Consider the following 24,611-nt stretch of genomic DNA (forward strand, 5'->3'; position numbering starts at 1 on the left):
AGCTGTTCCCAGCAGGAAGGACAGCACTTCTGGGTTTTACGCTCTCAGATGTGACCACGGCATCTGAGGGATTAAATGTCTGTCATCAACATTACTGCTTATTGCAGACATTAGCCTTGGGTGCCTGCTGTATGAAACAGCAGAAACCTGGTGGCTATGGCACCCTCTGTACTTCCGCTGTACTATTACGACGGAGGTCAGGAAGGGGTTAAAATGTAAAAGTATTCATCCTGTATGGTGAACACTCTAAATATAAATACATAGATATACATATTTGTTCAATATTATGTAAGCACGCAAGACAATTGATATGGTGCTTCCTTATATCGTTTTTATGACACATTTAGTGTTATAAGCACCGCTAGGGTGCCATTGGTCTTCCTCCATTGTTTTTTAGGAATACCCATTCTATGTATTTATATTTTATTTATTCATGTATCAATAAAATGTATTATATATTTTTTACTCAGGACCGGTGCTTTCTGTTTTTTTGGTTGTTTGCGATATACAAGTAATGAGCCGAGAAGCCTAGTGCAGACTCATTACTATTAATGAATGCCTTCCACAATCTCTGCCCAGGGTTGGCGTATGCTTCTGGCTTTTAGCTCTCTCAGACCCAGTAGTCATCTGAGGGGTTAAATGTATGCGGTTGGCATTACCGTTCATTGTGGACATTAGCCGTGGGTGTCTGATTTATGGAATTGCAGGCAACCGGTGGCTATGGTGCTCACTCCACTCCAGAGTGGGCGTCATCTTTAAAGATTCGACCTCCGCCATACATGTACAGCGGATGTTGGGAAGGGGTTAAAATCATTGTAACATATTAAAAACTATATAAATTCATAATCATCATAATCATACTATCATCATAACGTTGTACAACAAATTTCAAAATACCTTGACAGAATTATGTTTCAGTTTCATCCCGCAAAGAATTACTTTTTAATTTAATGTTTTAATAAAATATATGATAAATTGAGTGGAAATATTAAGCTTTTTCTTCAAAAAACAAGCCCTCATACAGCTATCTGAGCTTAAAAGTAAAAAAATAAAGTTATAGCTCTTGGAAGGCAGGGAAGAAACAACGAAAAAACAGAAAATTGACCTGGTCTTGAAGAGCTTAAGGGGAATCTGTCATCAATTTTATGATGATCTCACTGAGGACAGCATAAAATAGTGACAGACTCGCTGATTTCACTCATGAGCAAAGTGGTTGCCAAAAACCAGCATCATAATTATTGCAGCACAGGTCTTGAAAAGAGTCAAATCTACCTGAGAAGAGTCATTCATAATCTCCTGCTCTCTCCACCCATCTGTTGATGATTGGCAGTTATCTTTTAGGGAGAAAATTAAGGAGAAGACTGTTAATCAGCAGATGGGCGGGGAGGGCAGAAGCTCCTGAATAACTCTGACTCTTCTCAGGTAGATTTGTGTCAAGCACATAGACAAACTCATTTTAGGGTCTACATCTTTATCTCTGTGGTCACAGCTCAGAAGCTGCTGCATCGTCTTAGATTTACTAATGAATTCTGCATTTATGGTCTGTAGTCCTGTCTTTAAAATATACAGAAATGTGTATTGAAATTAATGTTAACCCTACAATTCATTTCAGGAAATCCTACACCGCAGCTAACATGGGTAAAGGATGGGCAACCTTTGCATCTGGAGAGTCATTATAGACTCAGAATTGAAGGACAAACATTGCAAATTAATGGTGCCATGGTATCAGATGCAGGAATATATGTTTGTATTGCTTCTAATTCAGCAGGAGATAAAAGCAGAAGGTTTAGTCTTAATGTAATGGGTGAGTGTATTTTTATTCTCAGTCAGTGTGAAAAATAATACATTACAAAATCATACTGTTACTGTACATTCATAGAGGCAGAAACACACCTGAATAGCACAGACCCATTTGCTATAAAGGCCTGTAAAAGGGTTACCGTACTCCTAGCATTTCAGCATATTACTGGATCGCAACTATATTGCTAATATGAAGTAAATCTGATTATAGTTAATCCTTTTTTAAATATATCATTAAATTCTGTTACCAAATCCTGTGGAAAAATGTTCTAGAACTTTATTTTTCAATCAGTAAAGTTGTCACAATTTTACTTTAGGGAGACTACTTTTTTTTAACTTTAGGGAGTCGCCTCCCCTGATGTTTGTTTTACAAAGAATTATGAGGTGCTCAGACACATATCAAACACAGTTTGGTGAATGTAACTGGTTGTAGCACCACATGCAAGATGGGCTGGAGCACGACCTCACACTTCCACTGGCTCCCCTATGGCAAACACTGGTCAACCTGTACCAACCTTCATGGTTGCCCAATCCATTGGAAACCGAGGAACTGCCACAATGTCAAATCCCCCTACAAATGAGAAATAGTACCACGATTGACATAGCAGCCAAAATCATGTGTGTGAAGTGCCACAATCCTGCCTTACATAACCATCGCATTACCAAAAATAAAGAATTATGAACAATGTGGATAGGTGGGACGATTTTTGCTTGTTCCTATAAGTATAAAAACACAAGTTAATCTACTGGGTCAACCTGCACTGCCTTAAATCCCCCCTGGACTACACCACCTCTAATCCCCCTCACCAATTATCTTTTCCCACTTCTCTAGCCTCCCATGGATCCCTACCCTCCCAATTAGACTCTCATCTAGCCACTTCTAAAAGCATCATACACATTAATATTGTCAGCTGAACCCATCGAGTTCCTCACTGTTGGAGAGAGAAAGATCAGGTCAACTGAATTTGTTTGCCCGGTCCGTTTGTTCTCCCAGGAGATAAGCTATTGCCAGAAGTGTCTCCTCCTATTGAGAACACATACACGTGCTTAGCCAAACCTAGCATATATGTGTATGAGGGAGTTGAGAGAAATATAGATTGGATAACCGATCATTTGGCTGACAGATGTTGAATGTGTATGGCCAGCTTAAAACCTATCTTTTCAACTAATCAGCTCTCAATTTTTCCCAACTATCCCCACGAGACTATCCCAAGCCACTAGCCAAGTTGGTTAGGGCCATCTCTACTAAGTGAAAGCTCACTATCTATGTTTTCACGTATCCTAATTATTCCCTTTCTATCTCCTCTCCTTCTTATTGGAGACCACATGGCCCTCCTTATGACTCCTTATGGCCATTCTACCCATTCACCCTTCTGACATATCTGTTTTAATAAATCTTATAAAATAACACCTTGGAGCATCTTTTCATAGAACTCTGCTTATAACACCTGAAAATACATTAATTTACAACTGATCATTAACATTTTCTTGGCAATAGTGTGTGTCCCTATAGATCAGAGAACGTTGTATAGGGATATGCCTTATTGACAAGGGAATATTGTACATTTTCATATTTTTAAAGAAATTCTAAAAATAGGAATAGGGTATAGCTCAAAGAAAAGATACATCATAATTGTTATTTTATGGGGAGTTAAAATTGACATGCTAGGACAGCTGACAGATCCTTCTTCCTTTATCCACCAAAGACTGTGAAGTCTGTAAGTAGGATAAATTATCCAAATTGTTTTGAAAAGGTCTATTTACATAGCTAGATATAAAGATATCGGTATACATTTATTAAGACCGGCATTTTAGACGCCAGTCTTAATAATGCCCTGCACTGGCGGTGGATCTGCCAAAGTTATGAAGAGTCACCGGCCATTACATAACTTCAGCGGATCCACTGCCGGTTCTAAATGTAAGACAGCTTCCTATCTGTCTTACATTTAGACCATTTTCTACACCTAAACAAGATATAGAAAATTTAAATGAGGCGAGCTTGCCGTTCTGTCCCCTTTTCCGCCCACATCATGGCCACTTTTTTGGACCTGCTGTGAGTGGGGAAAAGTCGCAGGACCTTTGCACCGCAATCTGTTCCAGAGATACACCTAATATAGGCGTATTTCTGTTTAATAAATGACCACCATCATATCTTCCAAAGCCTTTTATAAAGTGGTAAAATAATGTAATGTCTTCTCCTGACCTTATGACCTTTGTAGAGGCGATCCACTCATTGTATAAATGTATGTTTTGTTCAAAAATTCATAAGCAAATGTTTAATAGATTTGCAATTCACTTGACATTTTGCTCTCCGTTTAGCCAGTTTATCCAAATTCCCCAATAGGGATAAGTCATTCTCTGCAGTACTCTAATTCTTCAGAGTTTGATCATCTGCAAGTACAGAAGAATTGGAACTACATCTAACATCAGTACCATTTACAAGAGGTTCCCAGGACGGATCCCTGGTAATCTCTACTTATAGCAATAGACAGGTGCCAGCTACAGATTGCCACCACAATATGCCTGGTTCTATAATGCTGTGTGCCTGGATCACAGCCCAGTGTGTCCTTATGAATCTTTGGATGTCAGTGTTAAGGAAAAATTAATCATTTTAAACTGGTTGTTTTACAGTTTCTCCAACCATCCTTGGTGCAAAAAGTAAAGACTCCCCTGAGGAGCTGTATGTCATTCTCCACACCTCAGTATCTCTATCTTGTCATGTTAATTCCCACCCCCCTGCCTCCATAACATGGTTCAAGGATGGATTTCAAGTCAATTCAAAGGATAATATCAGAATTCTTCCAGGTGAGGTCTCTATCTATACAAAAAATTATATTATAAAATATATAAAAAGTATGGACTGTAAGTTTGTAACCTGTGATCTTGACTACAGATAGGTGTAGATAAGAAGTGGATTCACTGTTAGGGATTTTTAGTGAAGACTACTTGGTATTCAAATACCACTTGTATTGTAGATTTTGTAGACCTCTGGGTTGAGTATGAATCTGTTATTGTGGAATTTTAAAAAAATGTATAACTTTTCAGTCAGTACTGGGTACACAGGAGACAGGTTTGTTTCTTAATGTATTGTTTATATCAAACGGGTATTCTAGTTAGAGCAAGTTGTACCCTATCCACTGAAAACTTTCCTAAAAATAAAGCCGCAGATGCAAAACAATACAAATTGCCCAGTCTTGAACTGGTTAAAATGGAAATCTGCAGCCATCTTTATGGAGATCTTTTAGATTATGTAAAATGTAAACAAATGTAAAATGGATTCTGTAAAATGATTTGCCCATATGAAACCCAGGTTGGTTCTTTCCAAAACATAGGCCTGCCCAAAAAATTATTAATCCTTCTGGTAATAAATGAGGATATTTTCAATGCCCTTATGATTGACTATAACAAGCTGATTAGACTGTGTGTGTGATTAGATATAAAATGCACAAATCAATGATGGAGCTAATTGTATTTTCTTTCGAATCTTTGTGCTGTTGTATCTAGGCGGCCATACTCTACAGATTTTGAAGGCTCAAGAAGACCATTCTGGAAGCTACACCTGCATTGCAGCTAATGAGGCAGGAAAGGATGAACATCATTATAACTTAAAAGTCTATGGTATAGTTTACTAAACAGTTATGCATAGCAGCAGGGGCACTTTATGGGTGGTATGGGTGGTTCATCAGCTTAAAAGACAGACATCAGTCACATTTAGTGGCATTTCTTCAATGGAGGCAGGCCATGTGACTGCTATAGGGCCTGGGGGGATGGAGGCTCACTGAACCCCTTCTTCTCTTTCCGATGTGAAAACATTGCACTACGGAGAGCTCAGTGCAAATAGATTGTTACAGCCTCTAATGCAGTCAATGGTAACTGTATACATTCCTATGTACTGAGCTCCCCCTAGTGGTAAATGCAGGCAGCCAACTTTGTAATAGAAGTAAAGCAGGAGATTTATCAGCGTATTTATGCTAGTTATCTGGTGTGAATAGTTACATTGAGAAATATGGTGGTCAGATTGACCTATTCCTCTCTTTCTGTCAGATAAAATGGGTGATCTTTATATATATATATATATATATATTGTGGCAGTCCGTTATTTAGCTCACCTTTCCAGAGGTGAAAAGGTAGGGGGATTAGTCAGATTATTTCGCAGAAGGCGACCTCAGGAGACAGAAGTGCATTTCAGAAGGAGACCTCAGCCAGCTTTATTTCACAGGTTGCATTAAAACACAAAAACATAAACGGAACACCTAGCCTTGTCCAGGCTCTAACTAAACAATAGGTCCCTCTCTAGGACGTGGATGAGCTATCCTCAGTCCACCCAAAATAAGCACGCTGTCTGAACAGCAACCTGTGATACTTGCAGTTTGCAGGCTCTGGACCTTCAGGGTCCCTCAGTGAGATGTGGCTTCTCTCACTCCCAGGAAGTTCTGAGCAAGTGTGTTGACAGCCCAGTTTTCTAGCAACTCCCCAGGTGCAGCTCATCAGGACCCAGGCTTAGGTTTTTTAACCCTTTCCTAAATAACTTTCTTCAGCATATGCTAAGAACCTGGGAGACACATATATACCCTCAATTACTTCACCCTGTGAGACACCACATTTCCCCCCCTTTTGCACTAACCTATGGATTGGGGCATCCTGGCTTGACAAACAGTAAGTACGAGACAAACCATCTACATTTCCCTGGAGGCTGCCTGCTCGGTGCTGTACTGTGAACCTAAAAGGCTGGAGGGACAGAAACCACCTGGTAACCCTACTATTCTTTTCCTTGTTATTCTGCATCCACTTTAGGGGTGCATGGTCTGTGATGAGGGTGAATTCTCTGCCCAGTAGGTAGTATTTGAGAGCGTCCAGGGCCTCTTTCTCTACAGTCGCATACCTCTTTTCATGGTCATTCAGCTTCCGACTTATGTATAAGACAGGGTGTTCTTTCCCATCAATTATTTGTGATAACACTGCTCCTAACCCAGCCTCCGAAGCATCGGTTTGCAGTGAGAAGGGTTTATGAAAATCCGGACATACCAGTACCGGCTGGGAGCACAGGGCTTGTTTCAAGGATTGGAACGCCCTCTCGGCCTCTGGGGTCCATTTTATCATCACCAAATTTTTTCCTTTTGTAAGATCGGTTAAGGGAACCGCCATAGATGCAAAATTAGGGATAAACCTTCTGTAATACCCTGCAATTCCCAAAAACGACCTCACTTGCTTCTTGTTTAGGGGTCTAGGCCAGTTTTGTATTGAGTCTATTTTGTTTAGCTGGGGTTTGATCAGACCTCGCCCAATGGAGTATCCCAAATACTTGGCTTCTTCCAAGCCGATGGCACACTTTTTAGGGTTTGCGGTGAGACCCGCCTGTCTTAGTGAATCCACGACCGCCTGCACTTTTTGTAGGTGAGACTCCCAGTCGCTACTGTAAATTATTACATCATCCAGATATGCTGATGTATAACCAATATGTGGCCTTAGGATCCTATCCATCATACGCTGAAAAGTCGCCGGGGCCCCATGGAGGCCAAATGGCAACCTAGTGTATTGGAAATGACCACTGGGTGCAGAAAAAGCAGTCTTTTCCTTGGCCCTTTCAGTTAGCGGAATTTGCCAGTACCCTTTAGTTAAGTCCAATGTTGTTAAGTACCGAGCACTACCCAGCTTGTCTATTAGTTAGTCTACTCTCGCCATTGGGTAGGCGTCAAACTTTGAGACCAAGTTTAACTGGCGATAGTCATTACAGAACCTTATGGACCCATCAGGTTTGGGAATTAAAACGATGGGACTAGACCACTCACTTACGGACTCTTCTATTACCCCTAGGTCTAACATCTTGTTAATCTCTTGGGTAATGACCTCGCGCCTCACTTCGGGGACCCGGTAGGGCTTAATCTTCACCTTTAACACTGGGTTCTGTGACAATATCGTGTTTTATCACATGAGTGAGGCCTGGGAGTTCTGAGAAGAAATCGTTATTTCTCATAACGAATTCCTGTGATTCCTGTTTCTGATGGGGAAACAGGGACTCAGCAATTCTAACCTCAGGTACGGTGTAGCTTCGTGGTGCTGAGTTTACCACCAGAGTTTCCCTATCTTTCCAGGGCTTTATCAAGTTAATATGATAGTTCTGTTCGGGTTTTCTCTTCCCGGGCTGATAAAAAGATAAGCGAGGTGAACTATATAGTTCAACAATTGTGAAGGGCCCTTGCCATTTTGCTAAGAATTTGCTCTCTACTGTGGGTATTAATACAAGCACCCGGTCCCCTGGACTAAAATGACGCAGTTTCGCACCCCGGTTATATATTCTACTTTGGGCCTGTTGGGCTTGCTGCATATGTTCTCGAACCAAGGGCATGACTGCCTTGATCCGATCCTGCATCTGTGACACATGCTCAATTATACTGCGGTACGGGGTAGATTCGTGCTCCCACGTCTCTTTAGCTATGTCGAGTAGCCCTCGGGGCTGCCTGCCATACAGAAGTTCAAAGGGTGAAAACCCCGTAGACGATTGCGGTACTTCTCGTATGGCAAACAGTAAATAGGGAAGTAGGCAATCCCAATCCCTACCATCCTTGGCAATCACCTTTCTTAACATGTTTTTCAGGGTTTTATTGAATCTTTCCACCAATCCATCCGTTTGCGGATGGTAGACTGAGGTTCGGATATGCTTCACCCTGAATAGCCGACATAATTCTTTGGTCACCCTGGACATAAATGGGGTGCCCTGATCCGTTAAGATCTCTTTAGGGATCCCAACCCTACTGAACACCAGGACCAACTCCTTGGCTATGGTCTTTGCCGTCATATTTCTTAATGGAATAGCTTCTGGATATCTGGTGGCGTAGTCTAGGATCACCAGTATGTACTGATGTCCGCGAGCTGATTTCACTATAGGGCCTACCAGATCCATAGCTATTCGTTCGAATGGCACTTCCACAATGGGTAAGGGTACCAATGGGCTTCTAAAGTTAGGGGACGGAGATGTATATTGGCACTCGGGACAAGATGCACAGTAATCTCGTACCTCTGCTACTAGCCCTGGCCAAAAGAAACGCATTAAAATTCGTTCTTTTGTCTTTTCCATCCCTAGATGTCCCCCCAACAAATGACCATGTGCTAGATCCAAGACCATCTTCCTAAATGGCTTGGGAACTATCAGTTGTTCTATGATGTCTTCACCTTGCTTGTCTACCTGATACAGTAAGTTATTTTGCATCGCGATATGGGGATAAGCAAGCGTGACATCTGGGTAAACCAGAACACCATTTATTATTTTTACATTTTCCCGGGCCCGAACCAAAGTAGGGTCATTCAGCTGCGCTGTGGCAAAATTGTCACGTGAAACCTTTATATCCGCTAAGACATTTTCAACCCTCTCCTCTGGCTCCCCACTTACATCAGTGGTTTCGGTGTCCCCTGACATTACATCAAAAGGAAACACGGCCTTATCAGGAGATGACAGAACCTCATGAAGAAGCTCAGGTTCTGTGACTCCTGTTGCCCTTTCTCCAGAATTCGTAACCACTGTTGGCTCTTTAACCCTTTTTTCCCACAATTCCCAGAAAAAAGGAAAATCCCTCCCCAGTATTACGTCATACATGAGAGTGGGTATTATCGCTACCTGACAGGTTACCTGTTTGAGCACAGTTCCTATGGTAACACGTGCCGTATTATACTCGCGAGTTTCCCCATGAATACAGGTGACCCCTACTGACTGGGTCTGTAAGCTATCGGAGTTTACCAAACTGGCTTTGACTAATGTGATAATACTGCCAGTATCCAGGAGAGCCTGCACCTCTCTCCCCTCTACTGAAACAGGACACAGATGTTTATCGACCCTTTCAGGGGTCCCAATAGAACAAACCCCTTGGGCAAACATCGATTTCGTATTTGGCATAGCACTCATATCACACTGCATGGGCTCTGAGTTTAACGGACAGTTAGCAGCAATATGTCCTGGTCCCCTACAACGGAAGCATTTGATAGGTTCTGGTCTCAGAAAGTCAGACTTGGACCTTTCGGAGCGTTCCGGCCAGAGTTCAGCTTTGGCCCTTGTGTCCCTGTTAGGGGCCCCACCCCTCGCAGGAGTACCCCCCTTGCCGGGTACTTTCCTGGGTTAGGCGGGGCTTTTGTAACAGGTCTTTTGCCGCCACATATCTTTCCACCAGAGAGACCAACTCATCTGCGCTGTTAGGGTCACCGTGGGTAACCCACTTGCATATTTCAGGTGGAAGGGCTCTAAGATATCTGTCCATTACCACACGTTGGACAACCTCTGGAGCCGATAGAACATCTGGTTGTAACCACTTCTTGGTTAAGTGTACCAGGTCGTACATTTCGGAGTGAGCTGGTTTGTCTGCCTGAAAAACCCAATGGTGCACTCTTTGGGCCCGAACCGACAAAGTAACTCCCAGACGGGCCAAAATCTCCGCTTTCAGCTTACATTAATCCTGAGCGTCGGCAGGATCCAAATCATAATAAGACTTCTGAGCCTCTCCACTCAGAAAGGGGGCTATCAACCCCGCCCACTGATCTAGTGGCCATCTTTCACGCTCAGCGGTGCGCTCAAAGGTAATCAAATAAGCCTCCACATCATCCGTGGCAGCCATCTTTTGTAGGTAGTTCCCAGCACATATGTCCTTCTTCCCCATGGGACCAATTTCAGTCGACCCAGGGGTCAGGTCTGCAAAGCGCTGCACCACCTCAGTCAAAGCAACACGATCTTTGTTTTGCATCTCGGTTAGAGTGGTAAGTTGCATTGCCATAGACCGCGCCAGATCCTCTGTCTGCCGATTAGCTTCTTGCTGCACTTTGTTTGCATGTTGCTGGGCAGCGGTGGCTTGCAGCAAAGCCTTTAACATATCCTCCATGTCAGGAGTCTTTCTCTGCAGCAATGTAGCAGGTTTTACCCAGGACATATACCTGTTCCCAAGTCCAGAAACAATTTGTATTCAGGCGTTACCCTTAGCAACCAGCTGTTCAAGGACCAGAAAAATTCCAGAGGCAAGCCCCCTTTAACTCCACACAGTTTTTTTTTTTTTTTTTTTTTTAAAGTATTCAGCAGCACCTGTTCCACTGAGCAAACGGGCTTCTGGCCCTTTAAATTCCCACACAGCACTGCAGCATTCAGCTTTTCTGAGGTGTCGTTGCCCGCATCCGACACCAATTGTGGCAGTCCGTTATTTAGCTCACCTTTCCAGAGGTGAAAAGGTAGGGGGATTAGTCAGATTATTTCACAGAAGGAGACCTCAGGAGACAGAAGTGCATTTCAACTGGCGTCCTGCCAGCTTTATTTCACAGGTTGCATTAAAACACAAAAACATAAACGGAACACCTAGCCTTGTCCAGGCTCTAACTAAACAATAGGTCCCTCTCTAGGATGTGGATGAGCTATCCTCAGTCCACCCAAAATAAGCACGCTGTCTGAACAGCAACCTGTGATACTTGCAGTTTGCAGGCTCTGGACCTTCAGGGTCCCTCAGTGAGATGTGGCTTCTCTCACTCCCAGGAAGTTCTGAGCAAGTGTGTTGACAGCCCAGTTATCTAGCAACTCCCCAGGTGCAGCTCATCAGGACCCAGGCTTAGGTTTTTTAACCCTTTCCTAAATAACTTTCTTCAGCATATGCTAAGAACCTGGGAGACACATATATACCCTCAATTACTTCACCCTGTGAGACACCACAATATATATATATATATATATATATATATATATATATATATATATATATATAAATATATAATTTATTTAATTAATTTCATCTGCTTACAAAAAAAAAAAAAAAAGACAGTTTAATTTCTGCTTATTGTGATTGAAGCATGTGTACTGGGAAATTAGATGGGGCGGGGTGGAGGGCATAGTCAGTTCTGTGTACACCACTGGTCACATTCATTGTTATTAGCTGTGGTCCGCAGCTGTCACTGGTGTCCAGTGCTAACTATGAGCTACTTCCTTGACTGATTGACAGTGACTTCCGTTTCACCTAGCTATGCTACCATATTATACGCTGAGTTGTTTATTACATGGCTTGGCTGAGATTCCAATGTCTGTCCGTCAGTGATAAGCAGCTGTGATCATGGGTGGGATACCTGTCCACTGATGACTGACAGCAACTCTACATTGTTATGGCCCCCTCCACTCTATTCACCAGTCTTTTCATTACCCTACTTGTACTTAAGCATTTTACACAGGGCAGCACTTGCACATGACTTCCCATTAATGGCTGCCACTCCCATCCTGATGACTGCAGTAATGGCAGTACAGTGGAGGGAGTGAATAGGGTCTCACAGGGACATTTCCAGACTCAGACCTCCAGACACGAAGCCTCTATAGAGGTACCACAATGGGGTCTACAAAGAACTCTGGAAGTTGTACTTTTGAATACTGTATTGAAATTCTTCAGCTCTCAAAATATTTCAGGAGTTGCAGTTTCCCAAAAACTTGGCAGACAACCCATTGCTAACTGTCAGTATGTGGGTGGTGCTGCTGTGGAGCCTGTACCACTGTGACAGCTCAGGTCGTAGTCTGCCATTGACTACTTAAAGGGATTATGGTAACATTAAATCTGATTTTTAATATAATTCAGCATGAAAATCTAGTTACATTTGTAACTTTATTTCTGTCACATAAATGCTCCAGTTGTGACCTATTCCCTTTACGTCATTAAAATGTCACCCCCTTGTGTTTAATATGTATAGTAATGTGCAGGTCCACATACTGAGTTGGGTGAGCATGCTCAGTTTTGTTTTTTAACTGACATCAGCTGTATCTACTGTTAGAGGCTGTGGCAGTTACCTGCAGAGAGCTGCAGCAGAAAAGGCACACCCCTGGGCTTCGATAGGACGAGAAAGGACATGCCCCTGAGCTGCCAGTCTGAAAAACATCTAGCAGAGTAATTGGGGCAATTAATGGGGAGATCTCCGGTCCAGGTACAGGGCTGGTTTTAGCTATGTTAGAAACAAATTGTTGTGCAACATATATTGTCTGATTTTTATTCTTACATTAATCATAGGATAATCCCTTTAACTGTTCCTCTTCTTTCTAGTTCCACCACAAATTAAAAAAGATGACCTTGCTATAAATGGAATGTTTTCAAAGCTGGTGAAAGTCAAAATTAATACAAACTTTACTCTTGAATGTGAAGTGAAGGCATTCCCAACGGCTACTGTCACATGGTACAAAAATGGGCAGGTCAGTCACAAACATATTCTTTCTGCCTTTTCTTGAAGTCTTCACATAATTCTGATGAATGCAAATATCATATTAAAGTTGAAAATATGCTTGTAGTGCACATAATATACACATTTCTCTAGAGCTATGGCACTTATTAGGGAAATTATTAGAGCAGGCATCATTCATCGAAACTGCTATTCTCATTAGAGATGAGCAATCTTCCCAAAGAAATGTTTAGGTTGTTTCTATCGAATCGGCCATCAGATTTGAATCAACCCCAATCATGAATGCCGCAATTGGCCTGAAAAGTCATGAATGACACCCTGAGGTCTCTGTGTCTAACCCGTTTTAAGCTCTTTAATGCTAAGACACATTAGTAATGTCAAAGTGACAGTGACATATATTTCTATGGGTAAATGGTTGATAGCAGGCGGTAACAAACACCCTGTTTAAAAACACACCGCTACTGTTGGATTTCTTAAAATTAAGAAATAGTCCAATAATTATCCCTTTTTGGTGGCAGATGCCTTCCTTCTTCACTGTCTTCTGACCTGTAAAATGGTGGTTGCCATTTTGAGGGATTTGTGCTTGAAGAATCACAAAAGTTTTGCATTTACTGAAATTCCACTGTAGAATCGATTCTCTCATTTATTTATTAAGCTTTTCATATATCATACTGCTTGGATGAATGATTGGTCACAAAGGTTGCAGTTCCTTGCCATCTGAAACTGCCCTTTGCAAACTGAAAACATGTACATAAAGCAAGTCATTCAAAAGGGCTGTCTCGAATGAGCCTATAGGCCAGTGATAGCGAATCTTTTACAGACCGAGTGCCCAAGCTGCAACCCTGTAACCCACTTATTTATCGCAAAAGTGCCAAAACGAGTATCAGATCCAAGACAGTCCGCACATCAGTGGTGGAGATTGATAGAATCTGCACAGTGGGCATCTGTGTAGGTATCTATGTCCTGAGGGGTGTTGGTTGTCTGCCCATTCTGTAAAATGAGCTTTTGCCTCTTCTGTCTAGGTTTAGAGCAGGTTGTCTTTTAAAATTATTTTCTATTGCAAGTGAAAGTCAAAATGTTTGTAATGCATTTTGGTGCATATCTTGCCAGATGTTTTTCTTGAGTGGGTAACCTTAGCTGACTATATTTTTAAAGAGTACCTGTCACCTCTCTTAACGTGTCTGTTTCAGTAACTACTTCCATTTGTATGAAATCAGAATTCTGATGCATCTATTAGCATTCTATGTTGTGACATTCCTCTATAATTCCTGCTAAATGTTTTTGAATACGTTGCCAACAATCTGCAAAAACAAGTCCAACTGGGTGTTATCAGTTGGGGTTTTGTCCCTACACATTCTGACCATGGCAGCACTGGATGGATAGTGTCAGACTGTGCAGGGACACCCCCCTCCCCCACCCCAACTGGTAACACTCAGTTGGACCTTTATTGCAGACTGCTAGTAATTCAATAATAAACTTTTAGCAGGAGTAATAGAGGATGAGCACACCAAATAGTTATATGAAGATGATCCAAGAGATGTGGCAGGTCCTCTTCTAGTAAGAAATATAGCTTCTCCAGTTTCCATACATATCAGAGAAACATATGGGGGAATTAAATTATGAAATATGTCTGAATATGTTGTTAAATTACCACAAGTGAAGCATATACAGCATAACAGCATGGTCCCTTGCTGAACAAGTATTTATGAGAAATAGTATTTATATTTACCCTATTCCTCAAATTTCTGAATAACCAATTAATCAATTTTGTAATAAATCTAACATAAACCTTCAAATGTTTTATATTATGACAGCCTCTTGATCCCAAAAGTCTCTTGCAAATTAGTGGCTATACACTTCATGTAGATGAAGCACGGCTATCAGATACTGGACGTTACACTTGTGTGGCATCTAACATTGCTGGTGAAGATGAAAAGGACTTTGATGTCATTGTACAAGGTTAGAACTGCATGTAAATAGGTGCACTGAAACTAAACTTATGTCTAACATTGGAAAGACAGCCATATTATTCTTAAAAAGGAATTACAATATTTTCAAGTGTTTGTGGAAGAAAGACTTACTTTACCTTGTTTTTCCCTTCATCCCTCCCCATTGCCTCTGCTTCTTCCTTTTGAGGTTGTGACTTTCTAACCGCACATAGGGTTGCCACCTGGCCGGTAAACCACTTACTAGCAGGAGGCACCTCCCAGTATTTTAATTGTACCAGGTACATTATGTGCCAATAATTTGCAGTAGTCAAGGATATATGAGATACCTACTTGCTACTAAAAGCTACAAACCGGATTCCAAAAAAGTTGGGACACTATACAAATCGTGAATAAAAACTGAATGCAATGATGTGGAGGTGCCAACTTCTTATATTTTATTCAGAATAGAACATAAATCACGGAACAAAAGTTTAAACTGAGAAAATGTACCATTTTAAGGGAAAAATATGTTGAATCAGAATTTCATGGTGTCAACAAATCCCCAAAAAGCTGGGACAAGGCCATTTTCACCACTGTGTGGCATCTCCCCTTCTTCTTACAACACTCAACAGACGTCTGGGGACCGAGGAGACCAGTTTCTCAAGTTTAGAAATAGGAATGCTCTCCCATTCTTGTCTAATACAGGCCTCTAACTGTTCAATCGTCTTGGGCCTTCTTTGTTGCACCTTTCTCTTTATGATGCGCCAAATGTTCTCTATAGGTGAAAGATCTGGACTGCAGACTGGCCATTTCAGTACCCGGATCCTTCTCCTACGCAGCCATGATGTTGTGATTGATGCAGAATGTGGTCTGGCATTATCTTGTTGAAAAATGCAGGGTCTTCCCTGAAAGAGATGACGTCTGGATGGGAGCATATGTTGTTCTAGAACCTGAATATATTTTTCTGCATTGATGGTGCCTTTCCAGACATGCAAGCTGCCCATGCCACACACACTCATGCAACCCCATACCATCAGAGATGCAGGCTTCTGAACTGAGCGTTGATAACAACTTGGGTTGTCCTTGTCCTCGTTGGTCCGGATGACATGGCGTCCCAGATTTCCAAAAAGAACTTCGAATCGTGACTCGTCTGACCACAGAACAGTCTTCCATTTTGCCACACTCCATTTTAAATGATCCCTGGCCCAGTGAAAACGCCTGAGCTTGTGGATCTTGCTTAGAAATGGCTTCTTCTTTGCACTGTAGAGTTTCAGCTGGCAACGGCGGATGGCACGGTGGATTGTGTTCACTGACAATGGTTTCTGGAAGTATTCCTGAGCCCATTCTGTGATTTCCTTTACAGTAGCATTCCTGTTTGGTGTGCAGTGTCGTTTAAGGGCCCGGAGATCACGGGCATCCAGTATGGTTTTTACGGCCTTGACCCTTACGCACAGAGATTGTTCCATATTCTCTGAATCTTCGGATGATGCTATGCATAGTTGATGATGATAGATGCAAAGTCTTTGCAATTTTTCGCTGGGTAACACCTTTCTGATATTGCTCCACTATCTTTCTGCGCAACATTGTGGGAATTGGTGATCCTCTACCCATCTTGGCTTCTGAGAGACACTGCCACTCTGAGAAGCTCTTTTTATACCCAATCATGTTGCCAATTGACCTAATTAGTGTTAATTGGTCTTCCAGCTCTTCGTTATGCTCAAATTTACTTTTTCCAGCCTCTTATTGCTACTTGTCCCAACTTTTTGGGGATTTGTTGACACCGTGAAATTTTGAATCAACGTATTTTTCCTTTAACCTGATACATTTACTCGGATTAAACGTTTGATCTGTCATCTACGTTCTATTACAAATAAAATATTGACATTTGCCATCTCCACATCATTGCATTCAGTTTTTATTCACAATTTGTTTAGTGTCCCAACTTTTTTGGAATCCGGTTTGTATATAACAGTATGTACAGCAGCTAGAGATATGAGCCTCTACTTCAGGTATCAGTATCATGGTGCAGAATGCCACACATCCCAAGATATAACTGTTAAAAAATCATGTGAGGAGATAGATCTGAAGGTACTGTATTACCTGCAGATCTCACTTCAGACCTGATTTCAAAGAGTTTTTTTTCCTCAAACTGTATGGTCAGCATTTGTATCTTCGACTTGGGTTCCTTTTTTTAAAAGGAGACCTGGCTCAACTCTCTGGCTGCTAGGCAGCATGAGATATTTCAGTTTGAAGTAGCCCCATGCCTGAGTGAACTTTTTGAAATTAGTTTTGTGTCTGATTCATAAAAATTTTAAAAAAATTAGACTCATGGATGAATTGATTCTACCTAAATCATATGTGCTCTAATTAGCCTGAAAATTGGTATACAGGGAGTGCAGAATTATTAGGCAAGTTGTATTTTTGAGGATTAATTTTATTATTGAACAACCATGTTCTCAATGAACCCAAAAAACTCATTAATATCAAAGCTGAATATTTTTGGAAGTAGTTTTTAGTTTGTTTTTAGTTTTAGCTATTTTAGGGGGATATCTGTGTGTGCAGGTGACTATTACTGTGCATAATTATTAGGCAACTTAATAAAAAACAAATATATACCCATTTCAATTATTTATTTTTACCAGTGAAACCTATATAACATCTCAACATTCACAAATATACATTTCTGACATTCAAAAACAAAACAAAAACAAATCAGTGACCAATATAGCCACCTTTCTTTGCAAGGACACTCAAAAGCCTGCCATCCATGGATTCTGTCAGTGTTTTGATCTGTTCACCATCAACATTGCGTGCAGCAGCAACCACAGCCTCCCAGACACTGTTCAGAGAGGTGTACTGTTTTCCCTCCTTGTAAATCTCACATTTGATGATGGACCACAGGTTCTCAATGGGGTTCAGATCAGGTGAACAAGGAGGCCATGTCATTAGATTTTCTTCTTTTATACCCTTTCTTGCCAGCCACGCTGTGGAGTACTTGGACGCGTGTGATGGAGCATTGTCCTGCATGAAAATCATGTTTTTCTTGAAGGATGCAGACTTCTTCCTGTACCACTGCTTGAAGAAGGTGTCTTCCAGAAACTGGCAGTAGGACTGGGAGTTGAGCTTGACTCCATCCTCAACCCGAAAAGGCCCCACAAGCTCATCTTTGATGATACCAGCCCAAACCAGTACTCCACCTCCACCTTGCTGGCGTCTGAGTCGGACTGGAGCTCTCTGCCCTTTACCAATCCAGCCACGGGCCCATCCATCTGGCCCATCAAGACTCACTCTCATTTCATCAGTCCATAAAACCTTAGAAAAATCAGTCTCGAGATATTTCTTGGCCCAGTTTTGACGTTTCAGCTTGTGTGTCTTGTTCAGTGGTGGTCGTCTTTCAGCCTTTCTTACCTTGGCCATGTCTCTGAGTATTGCACACCTTGTGCTTTTGGGCACTCCAGTGATGTTGCAGCTCTAAAATATGGCCAAACTGGTGGCAAGTGGCATCTTGGCAGCTGCACGCTTGACTTTTCTCAGTTCATGGGCAGTTATTTTGCGCCTTGGTTTTTCCACGCTTCTTGCGACCCTGTTGACTATTTTGAATGAAACGCTTGATTGTTCGATGATCACGCTTCAGAAGCTTTGCAATTTTAAGAGTGCTGCATCCCTCTGCAAGATATCTCACTATTTTTGACTTTTCTGAGCCTGTCAAGTCCTTCTTTTGACCCATTTTGCCAAAGGAAAGAAAGTTACCTAATAATTATGCACACCTAATATAGGGTGTTGATGTCATTAGACCACACCCCTTCTCATTACAGAGATGCACATCACCTAATATGCTTAATTGGTAGTAGGCTTTCGAGCCTATACAGCTTGGAGTAAGACAACATACATAAAGAGGATGATGTGGTCAAAATACTCATTTGCCTAATAATTCTGCACTCCCTGTATGTCAAAACACAGCTTGTTTAAAAACATACTGTGCATCACATTTGTAAGGTTTTTTAATAGAAGCATTCCAAAAATTGTCCCTTATTGGGAGCACATGTTATTTGAAAAAACAGTGGCTTATTGGGAAAAAGCATCCAAAAATCCCTGCTCCATTTATACACACAGAAACACATGTTAATTTCATGAGAAACAGTGGCTTGTTCTGCATAGGCATACATAATGTATGTGTTAACGAGGCAGAATGCCTGCACTTATTTATACACGCACAAAAGTGTTAATTGTATAGAACAGACAAGGCAGTAGATGCGTGTGTGGGTGTGTTGGGGTAGTAGTAGTAGAAGTGGCTGTGAAGGGGTAATGGTAGTGACAGTAGGGCTGAGGCCTGTGATAAATAGCCACTGCCAGCAATGGCAGATCTATTCATCGGTCTCAGATGCAGGTGTCTGAAATTCCTTACAGATCCATGCCTCATTCATTTTGACAAAACTATGCTTTGCACACTGGTGGGGGGCAACTTTGTCCTTTTGTGTGTCACGATGCCACCTGCTGCACTGAAAACAATCTGAGATGACACTAGAGGCTGAACAATACAATACAGAGACGGTATACTTGGTCAAGGAACATAGTGTGCACCGGAGAAAGGCCACAAGTCTAGTTAGGACTAAACCTGATTGTTCAAGCGGTATGTCTCAGTTCGCTGACTTGTCAGCCTGGCGCGGCATATGAAAACATTGCACTATTATGTTGATGATACTGGACTGGCTGCTGCTGCCTTCGTAACAGAAACTGTGGGTGAATCAGAAGGGAGCGGAGAGGGGGCTCGTTCTCAGACACGTGGGTGGCAGGCGTCTGCTCGCTGAAAGCTATGGCAAGCTGCGCACACAGTCTGTCCTGGTAAAAAAGTAATTTGGCCTTCCTTTCAGCAACAGGAAAACATTCCACCATTTTGCTTCTGTAGCAAGGGCCTAAAATCATGGCTATCCAGTAATCATCAGATTGCCAGATGGTAAGGATATGCTTGTTAGTATGTAAGCAAGCAGGCATTCAGCTCAACAGCATTTCTGAGAACCCAGTTCTTTATAGCTCCACCTCCCACTGTGATGATTGGTCATCATGGCCAGTGTCATCATCAGCTTTGTCCTCTTGCGCAAGCGACTCCTCCTCTTCCTGCTCCACCTTCTCCTCCACTGGTAGCTCCTCATCCCCCTCTATTTACTCCTACATGGCACTTTCTCCATGTGAGTCCTCAACAGTTACAGGGCAGTCAGCAAGATGTGGAAGCTGCTCCTCTTCCACCATCCTTTGTTATATCTGCATAAGCATCTGCTTCAAGATAAATATAAGGGGATGGCATTGTTGATGCCCATAGTTGTCATTACTGACTGATGGCCTCTTTGAATGACCTGAGTATTAAACACCTGTCTCTGAGCTGCCACTGCCTGACCTCAAAACAACAGATGCCTCCTGCTGAGGTGGTCTAGTGCATGATGAAATTATTCCCCACTGTACACTGCTGATACAGACCCTCTGGAATATGCAAGGTGGAATTTGAGCGAGATGGAATGACACAGATCAAGAAATGGCAGACCATTCTGTTGCTGCAAGTCCAGAAGGGCAGCCACATAACAATGGCTGAAATGTGAGAATAGAGATGGCCTTGCGGTTCGCCCGGCGGTCGTTTCACGGCGAACTTTGCTAGTTCGCCGAACGGGCAAACATATGGCGATGTCGGAGCCGGAGCCATATTCTTTTACATTGTCAAGAACTTTGACCCGTGACACATCCATCAGGTGGTACAGGACAGCCAATTGAGATGTTTCAGCACATGGACATACCCCCTACCTTTATAAATAAACCCGATCTGGCCGCCATTTTATATTCAGTCTTTTGCCAGTGTAGGGAGAGGTTGCTGTGTGGAGCAGGGACAGACAGTTAGGGACACTAAACGCTAGCTAATAGGGCCACAAAAGTCCTTTTAAGGACTGGTATAGGTGTACTATCGATAGGTGTGACTTACTGAGGGGTGTAATATACTTATAATAAACTTTCTAACATATTATATTATATTATAGTGAATTTGCATTGTGCAGCAGTTGTGTGCGGTTCTGCTGCGATACTGCAGCTACACAGAGTGCCAAACGCTATTGGAACAAATAATTTCTACTGGTGTGATATACCAGTTGCCTCCCAAAAAAACTGATTTAAGCAGGGGTGTTATATACCAATAAATACTTTCTATATAGTGCATTTGGGTAGTGCAGCATTTGTTTGCGGTTTTGCTGCGTTACAGCAGCTACATAGAGTGACAAACGCTATTGGAACAAATAATTTCTACTGCTGTGATATACCAGTTGCCCCCCCCAAAAACTGATTGAAGCAGGGGTGTGATATACCAATAATATACTTTCTATATAGTGCACTTGCTGATGAGCCAGCGTTGCTCGGGTATTTATTTATTGCAATTTTATATTAAATAACAGTGACCTTTAACAGTGACTTTCACAGTGTCCGCCCCTTTAACAATGACCGCCCCTTTAACAGAGACTTTCACAGTGGCTGCCCATTTAACAATGACTTTCACAGTGGCTGCCCTTTTAACAGTGGCTTTCACACTGGCAGCCCCTTTAACGGTGGCTGCCCTTTCAACAGTGACTTTCACAGTGGCCGCCCCTTTACCGGTGACCGCCTAACAGTGACTTTCACGGTGACCGTCCCTTTAACAGAGACCTCCCCTTTAACAGTGACTTTTACATTGGCCGCCCCTTTAACAGTGAACTCCACGGTGCACGCCCCTTTAACAGTGACCTCCACAGCACCCTCCGTTTAATAGTAGCCCCTGCCCCCCATGCATGTAGCAGTGTAGTTGTGCCGTCATATGTCATATGACTGAATATTTAACAACCTACGAACTGCTAAAACCTGTGATCAGTTGTTATGGCAACCTGGAGTAGGACCTGCGAGCTGCTATTGGCTGATAAGGGACATGTGACCGTGTGTATGGCGGTTAGGATATAAGTGAAAGGCTGGCAGGCTTGTATTGGCTAATGCAGGTCATTTTTTGGGAATATCTTGGGAATGGTACGTCCTAGAGAGCTGAGGCCCCCGCAAGATTTCTTTCCAGGTAGCAAGGGATGTGTCTACTAAGTTTCTTAGAAATCGATCGTTGTGTTTCTGAGCTTTCGCGGAACAAACATACATACATATATACGTCCTTTTTTTATATATATACTGTAGATTTAGGTAGTGCAGCATTTGTTTGCGGTTTTGCTGCGTTACTGCAGCTACACAGAGTGACAAATGCTATTGGAACAAATAATTTCTACTGGTGTGATATACCAGTTGCCCCACTTAAAACTGACTGAGGCAGGGGTGTAATACCTTCTGTCACAAATACTGCTCTTCTATAGGGACTTTTGTCACAGTGTCATTTTGAAAATGACAGGCAGAGGAAGAGGCAGGCCATTCCACAGGTGTGGTAGAGGCCGGACAGGTGCACCAGCCTGGAGCCTAAGTGGGAAGTTGCAGAAGGTGCGTGCGATTTACGTCACCAGACTTGGTTGAGTGGCTCACTTAGCCTTCCGCTTCTGCACCCTCCTCATCCTCTCTATCGGCACCTTCTTCACTCTCTGCTGTGTGCACACACAAAGACACCACCAGCACCACCATATCCCCTCCGCTCGAATCAGAGAAATTATTTTCCCATCCATTCTAAGACCTTACTGGGATGCGCAGCCATTCTTGGCATCAGATCAGGAAGAGGAGGTAGCAACGGCCGCCACCCAGCAGTCTGACGACAGTACCCAGATCAGTCCAAGGAGGGTGGTCCGCACTGTGGCTGCCTACTCCGAGATCTCTAATGTCAGTGGTGGTGAATGTGACGATGAGGACGTGTTGATGGACGTCAAGTGGGTGCCCACCAGAAAGGAATAGGAGGGGAGTTCAGAGGGAGAGATGGAGCAGCAGATAGGGAGGAGAAGGAGGAGAAGCAGGCAGAACTTACAGTGCACAGGAGGCAAAAGGCAGACTGCAAATGTATCTGGAGTGAGCCATCCACCATTCACGGTCACATCTGGTGCTCCCAGGACGCTGGCACAGTGCTGCGCAGTGTGGGCTTTTTTTAACGTGTCCGCTGCTGACAATAATGTTGCCATCTGCAGACTGTGCTGTCAACGCATAAGTTGCGGTAAGCCCAACACTCACATTAAGAAGGCACCTGCCCTCCCATCACCGATCCCAGTGGGAGCGACATCGTCAGAACCCACAAAGCCACACTCCCTGCGCTCCACGTCCTGCCTCTTCTCCTTCTCCTCCCATTTGTCCTCCACTCCTCCACTCCACCTTCCACCGTGCTGTTGTTGCGTTCATCTGGCAAAAGGCAGGCTTCCGTGGCCCAAATGTTCGAGCGTAAAAGATGATGACACCGGATAACCCTCTTGCCAAACGGCTGACCGCTGGCTTGTCGAAACTGCTAGCCCACAAACTACTGCCATATAAATTGGTGGACTCGGGGGCCTTTAGAAAATTTGTGGCACACTGCAATGGAAGGAAGGAAGGAAATATTTCTCCCAGAAGAGCATCCCGAAGCTATATGGCCACGTTCAGCGGCAAGTGAATGTATCTCTGGCACACAGTGTCGGTGCCAATATACATCTGACCACAGACACATGGTCTAGCAATCACAGGCAGTGAAGATGCATAACTTTTTCTGCCGACTGTGTGAACCTTTTGACGGCCATCAAGCATGCAACCCGTGGCACCCGTGTGGATTTGGTGTTACTGCCACAGTTTGCATACAGGCCTGCCTCTTCTCCTCCTTCGACTCCATCCTCTGTCTCCTCCTCAGCTGACTCTTCCTTTTCCACTGCTACCGCCTCTTCCACTGTGCCCCCCAAGCTCCCCAGAACCAATTTGACGTGCCAGGTGAGACGTTTCCATGCTGTGCTGCGGTTGTTGTTCCTGGAAGCCAAGAGACACACTGGTCCTGCATGTAGCTGGCCAGCTAAGACTTGTCCTAGTTTGCTAATATAGCTTATATGTGTATACAGCTAGACCTGCCAATAGCCTTAATACAGTTCCTGTGTTTATGTGTTAGAGACAAAAGCAGAGTTATTTACTGTGACTTCATGTTTCGGATGTCATATAACTGTTATATATTGTGTTCACAGAAGGAGAAAAAGATAATATGCCTTTATAATTCATTTTGTAATGTAAAGTAAGCTCAGTGACACAGCAGAAACAACAGAAAGCATAGTGTTAATCTGTTGTTGCTGGGCAGAAGTCTAGACCAATCACAGCCCGCTTCTTACACAGCGATAGTTTTCACCAATCATAGCCATCCTCACACACAGCCTGTCTGGGAATTCCCCCTGCTCCTGCTGCTAGAATCATTATTCACCAGAGACAGGAGCTGAAGAGACATTCACTCCACTGAGAGCTGAGTTTTATGGGAACAAGAGGCCAGAATTAGGTATTTAGAACAGTTATATAATGTTCATATTGTTAATATTGTGTTTAGAACTGTATACTGAACTAGATATCGATGTAGTAGAGTTAACACTCATGATTTCTGAGATGTGTTATCTAAACTAAGCAAACACCTTGAATTGCTTTTTTTAATGGCTTTTTTTTCAAGATAACATGATGATATAGGAAATTTGAGTTAAGAGTTTGAGTGCTAACCCTGCTACATCTGTATATACTGTATGTGTTTACTGACAGTTCCACCAATTGCAAATACAAATTCAATTGCATACAACCATACCAGAT

General features: G+C 42.7%; 1 protein-coding gene across 3 annotated transcripts in view; it reads left to right on the forward strand.

Annotated features, from left to right (window-relative positions):
* The window catches only part of HMCN1 (hemicentin 1), a 723,834-nt gene that overhangs the window by 332,984 nt on the left and 366,239 nt on the right, over positions 1 to 24,611 (forward strand). For all 3 annotated transcript variants that reach the window (XR_005774384.1, XM_040408842.1, XM_040408843.1), the window contains 5 exons: positions 1,613 to 1,804; positions 4,432 to 4,605; positions 5,305 to 5,418; positions 12,837 to 12,982; positions 14,784 to 14,928. Coding sequence is in view for 2 of the 3 variants with exons in the window: in XM_040408842.1 (XP_040264776.1) it covers positions 1,613 to 1,804; positions 4,432 to 4,605; positions 5,305 to 5,418; positions 12,837 to 12,982; positions 14,784 to 14,928 (771 nt within the window). In the remaining variant the exon portion in view is untranslated. The remainder of the gene's footprint in view (positions 1 to 1,612; positions 1,805 to 4,431; positions 4,606 to 5,304; positions 5,419 to 12,836; positions 12,983 to 14,783; positions 14,929 to 24,611) is intronic.

Source organism: Bufo bufo, chromosome 9 (genome assembly GCF_905171765.1).
Source record: "Bufo bufo chromosome 9, aBufBuf1.1, whole genome shotgun sequence".
NCBI lineage: Eukaryota > Metazoa > Chordata > Amphibia > Anura > Bufonidae > Bufo > Bufo bufo.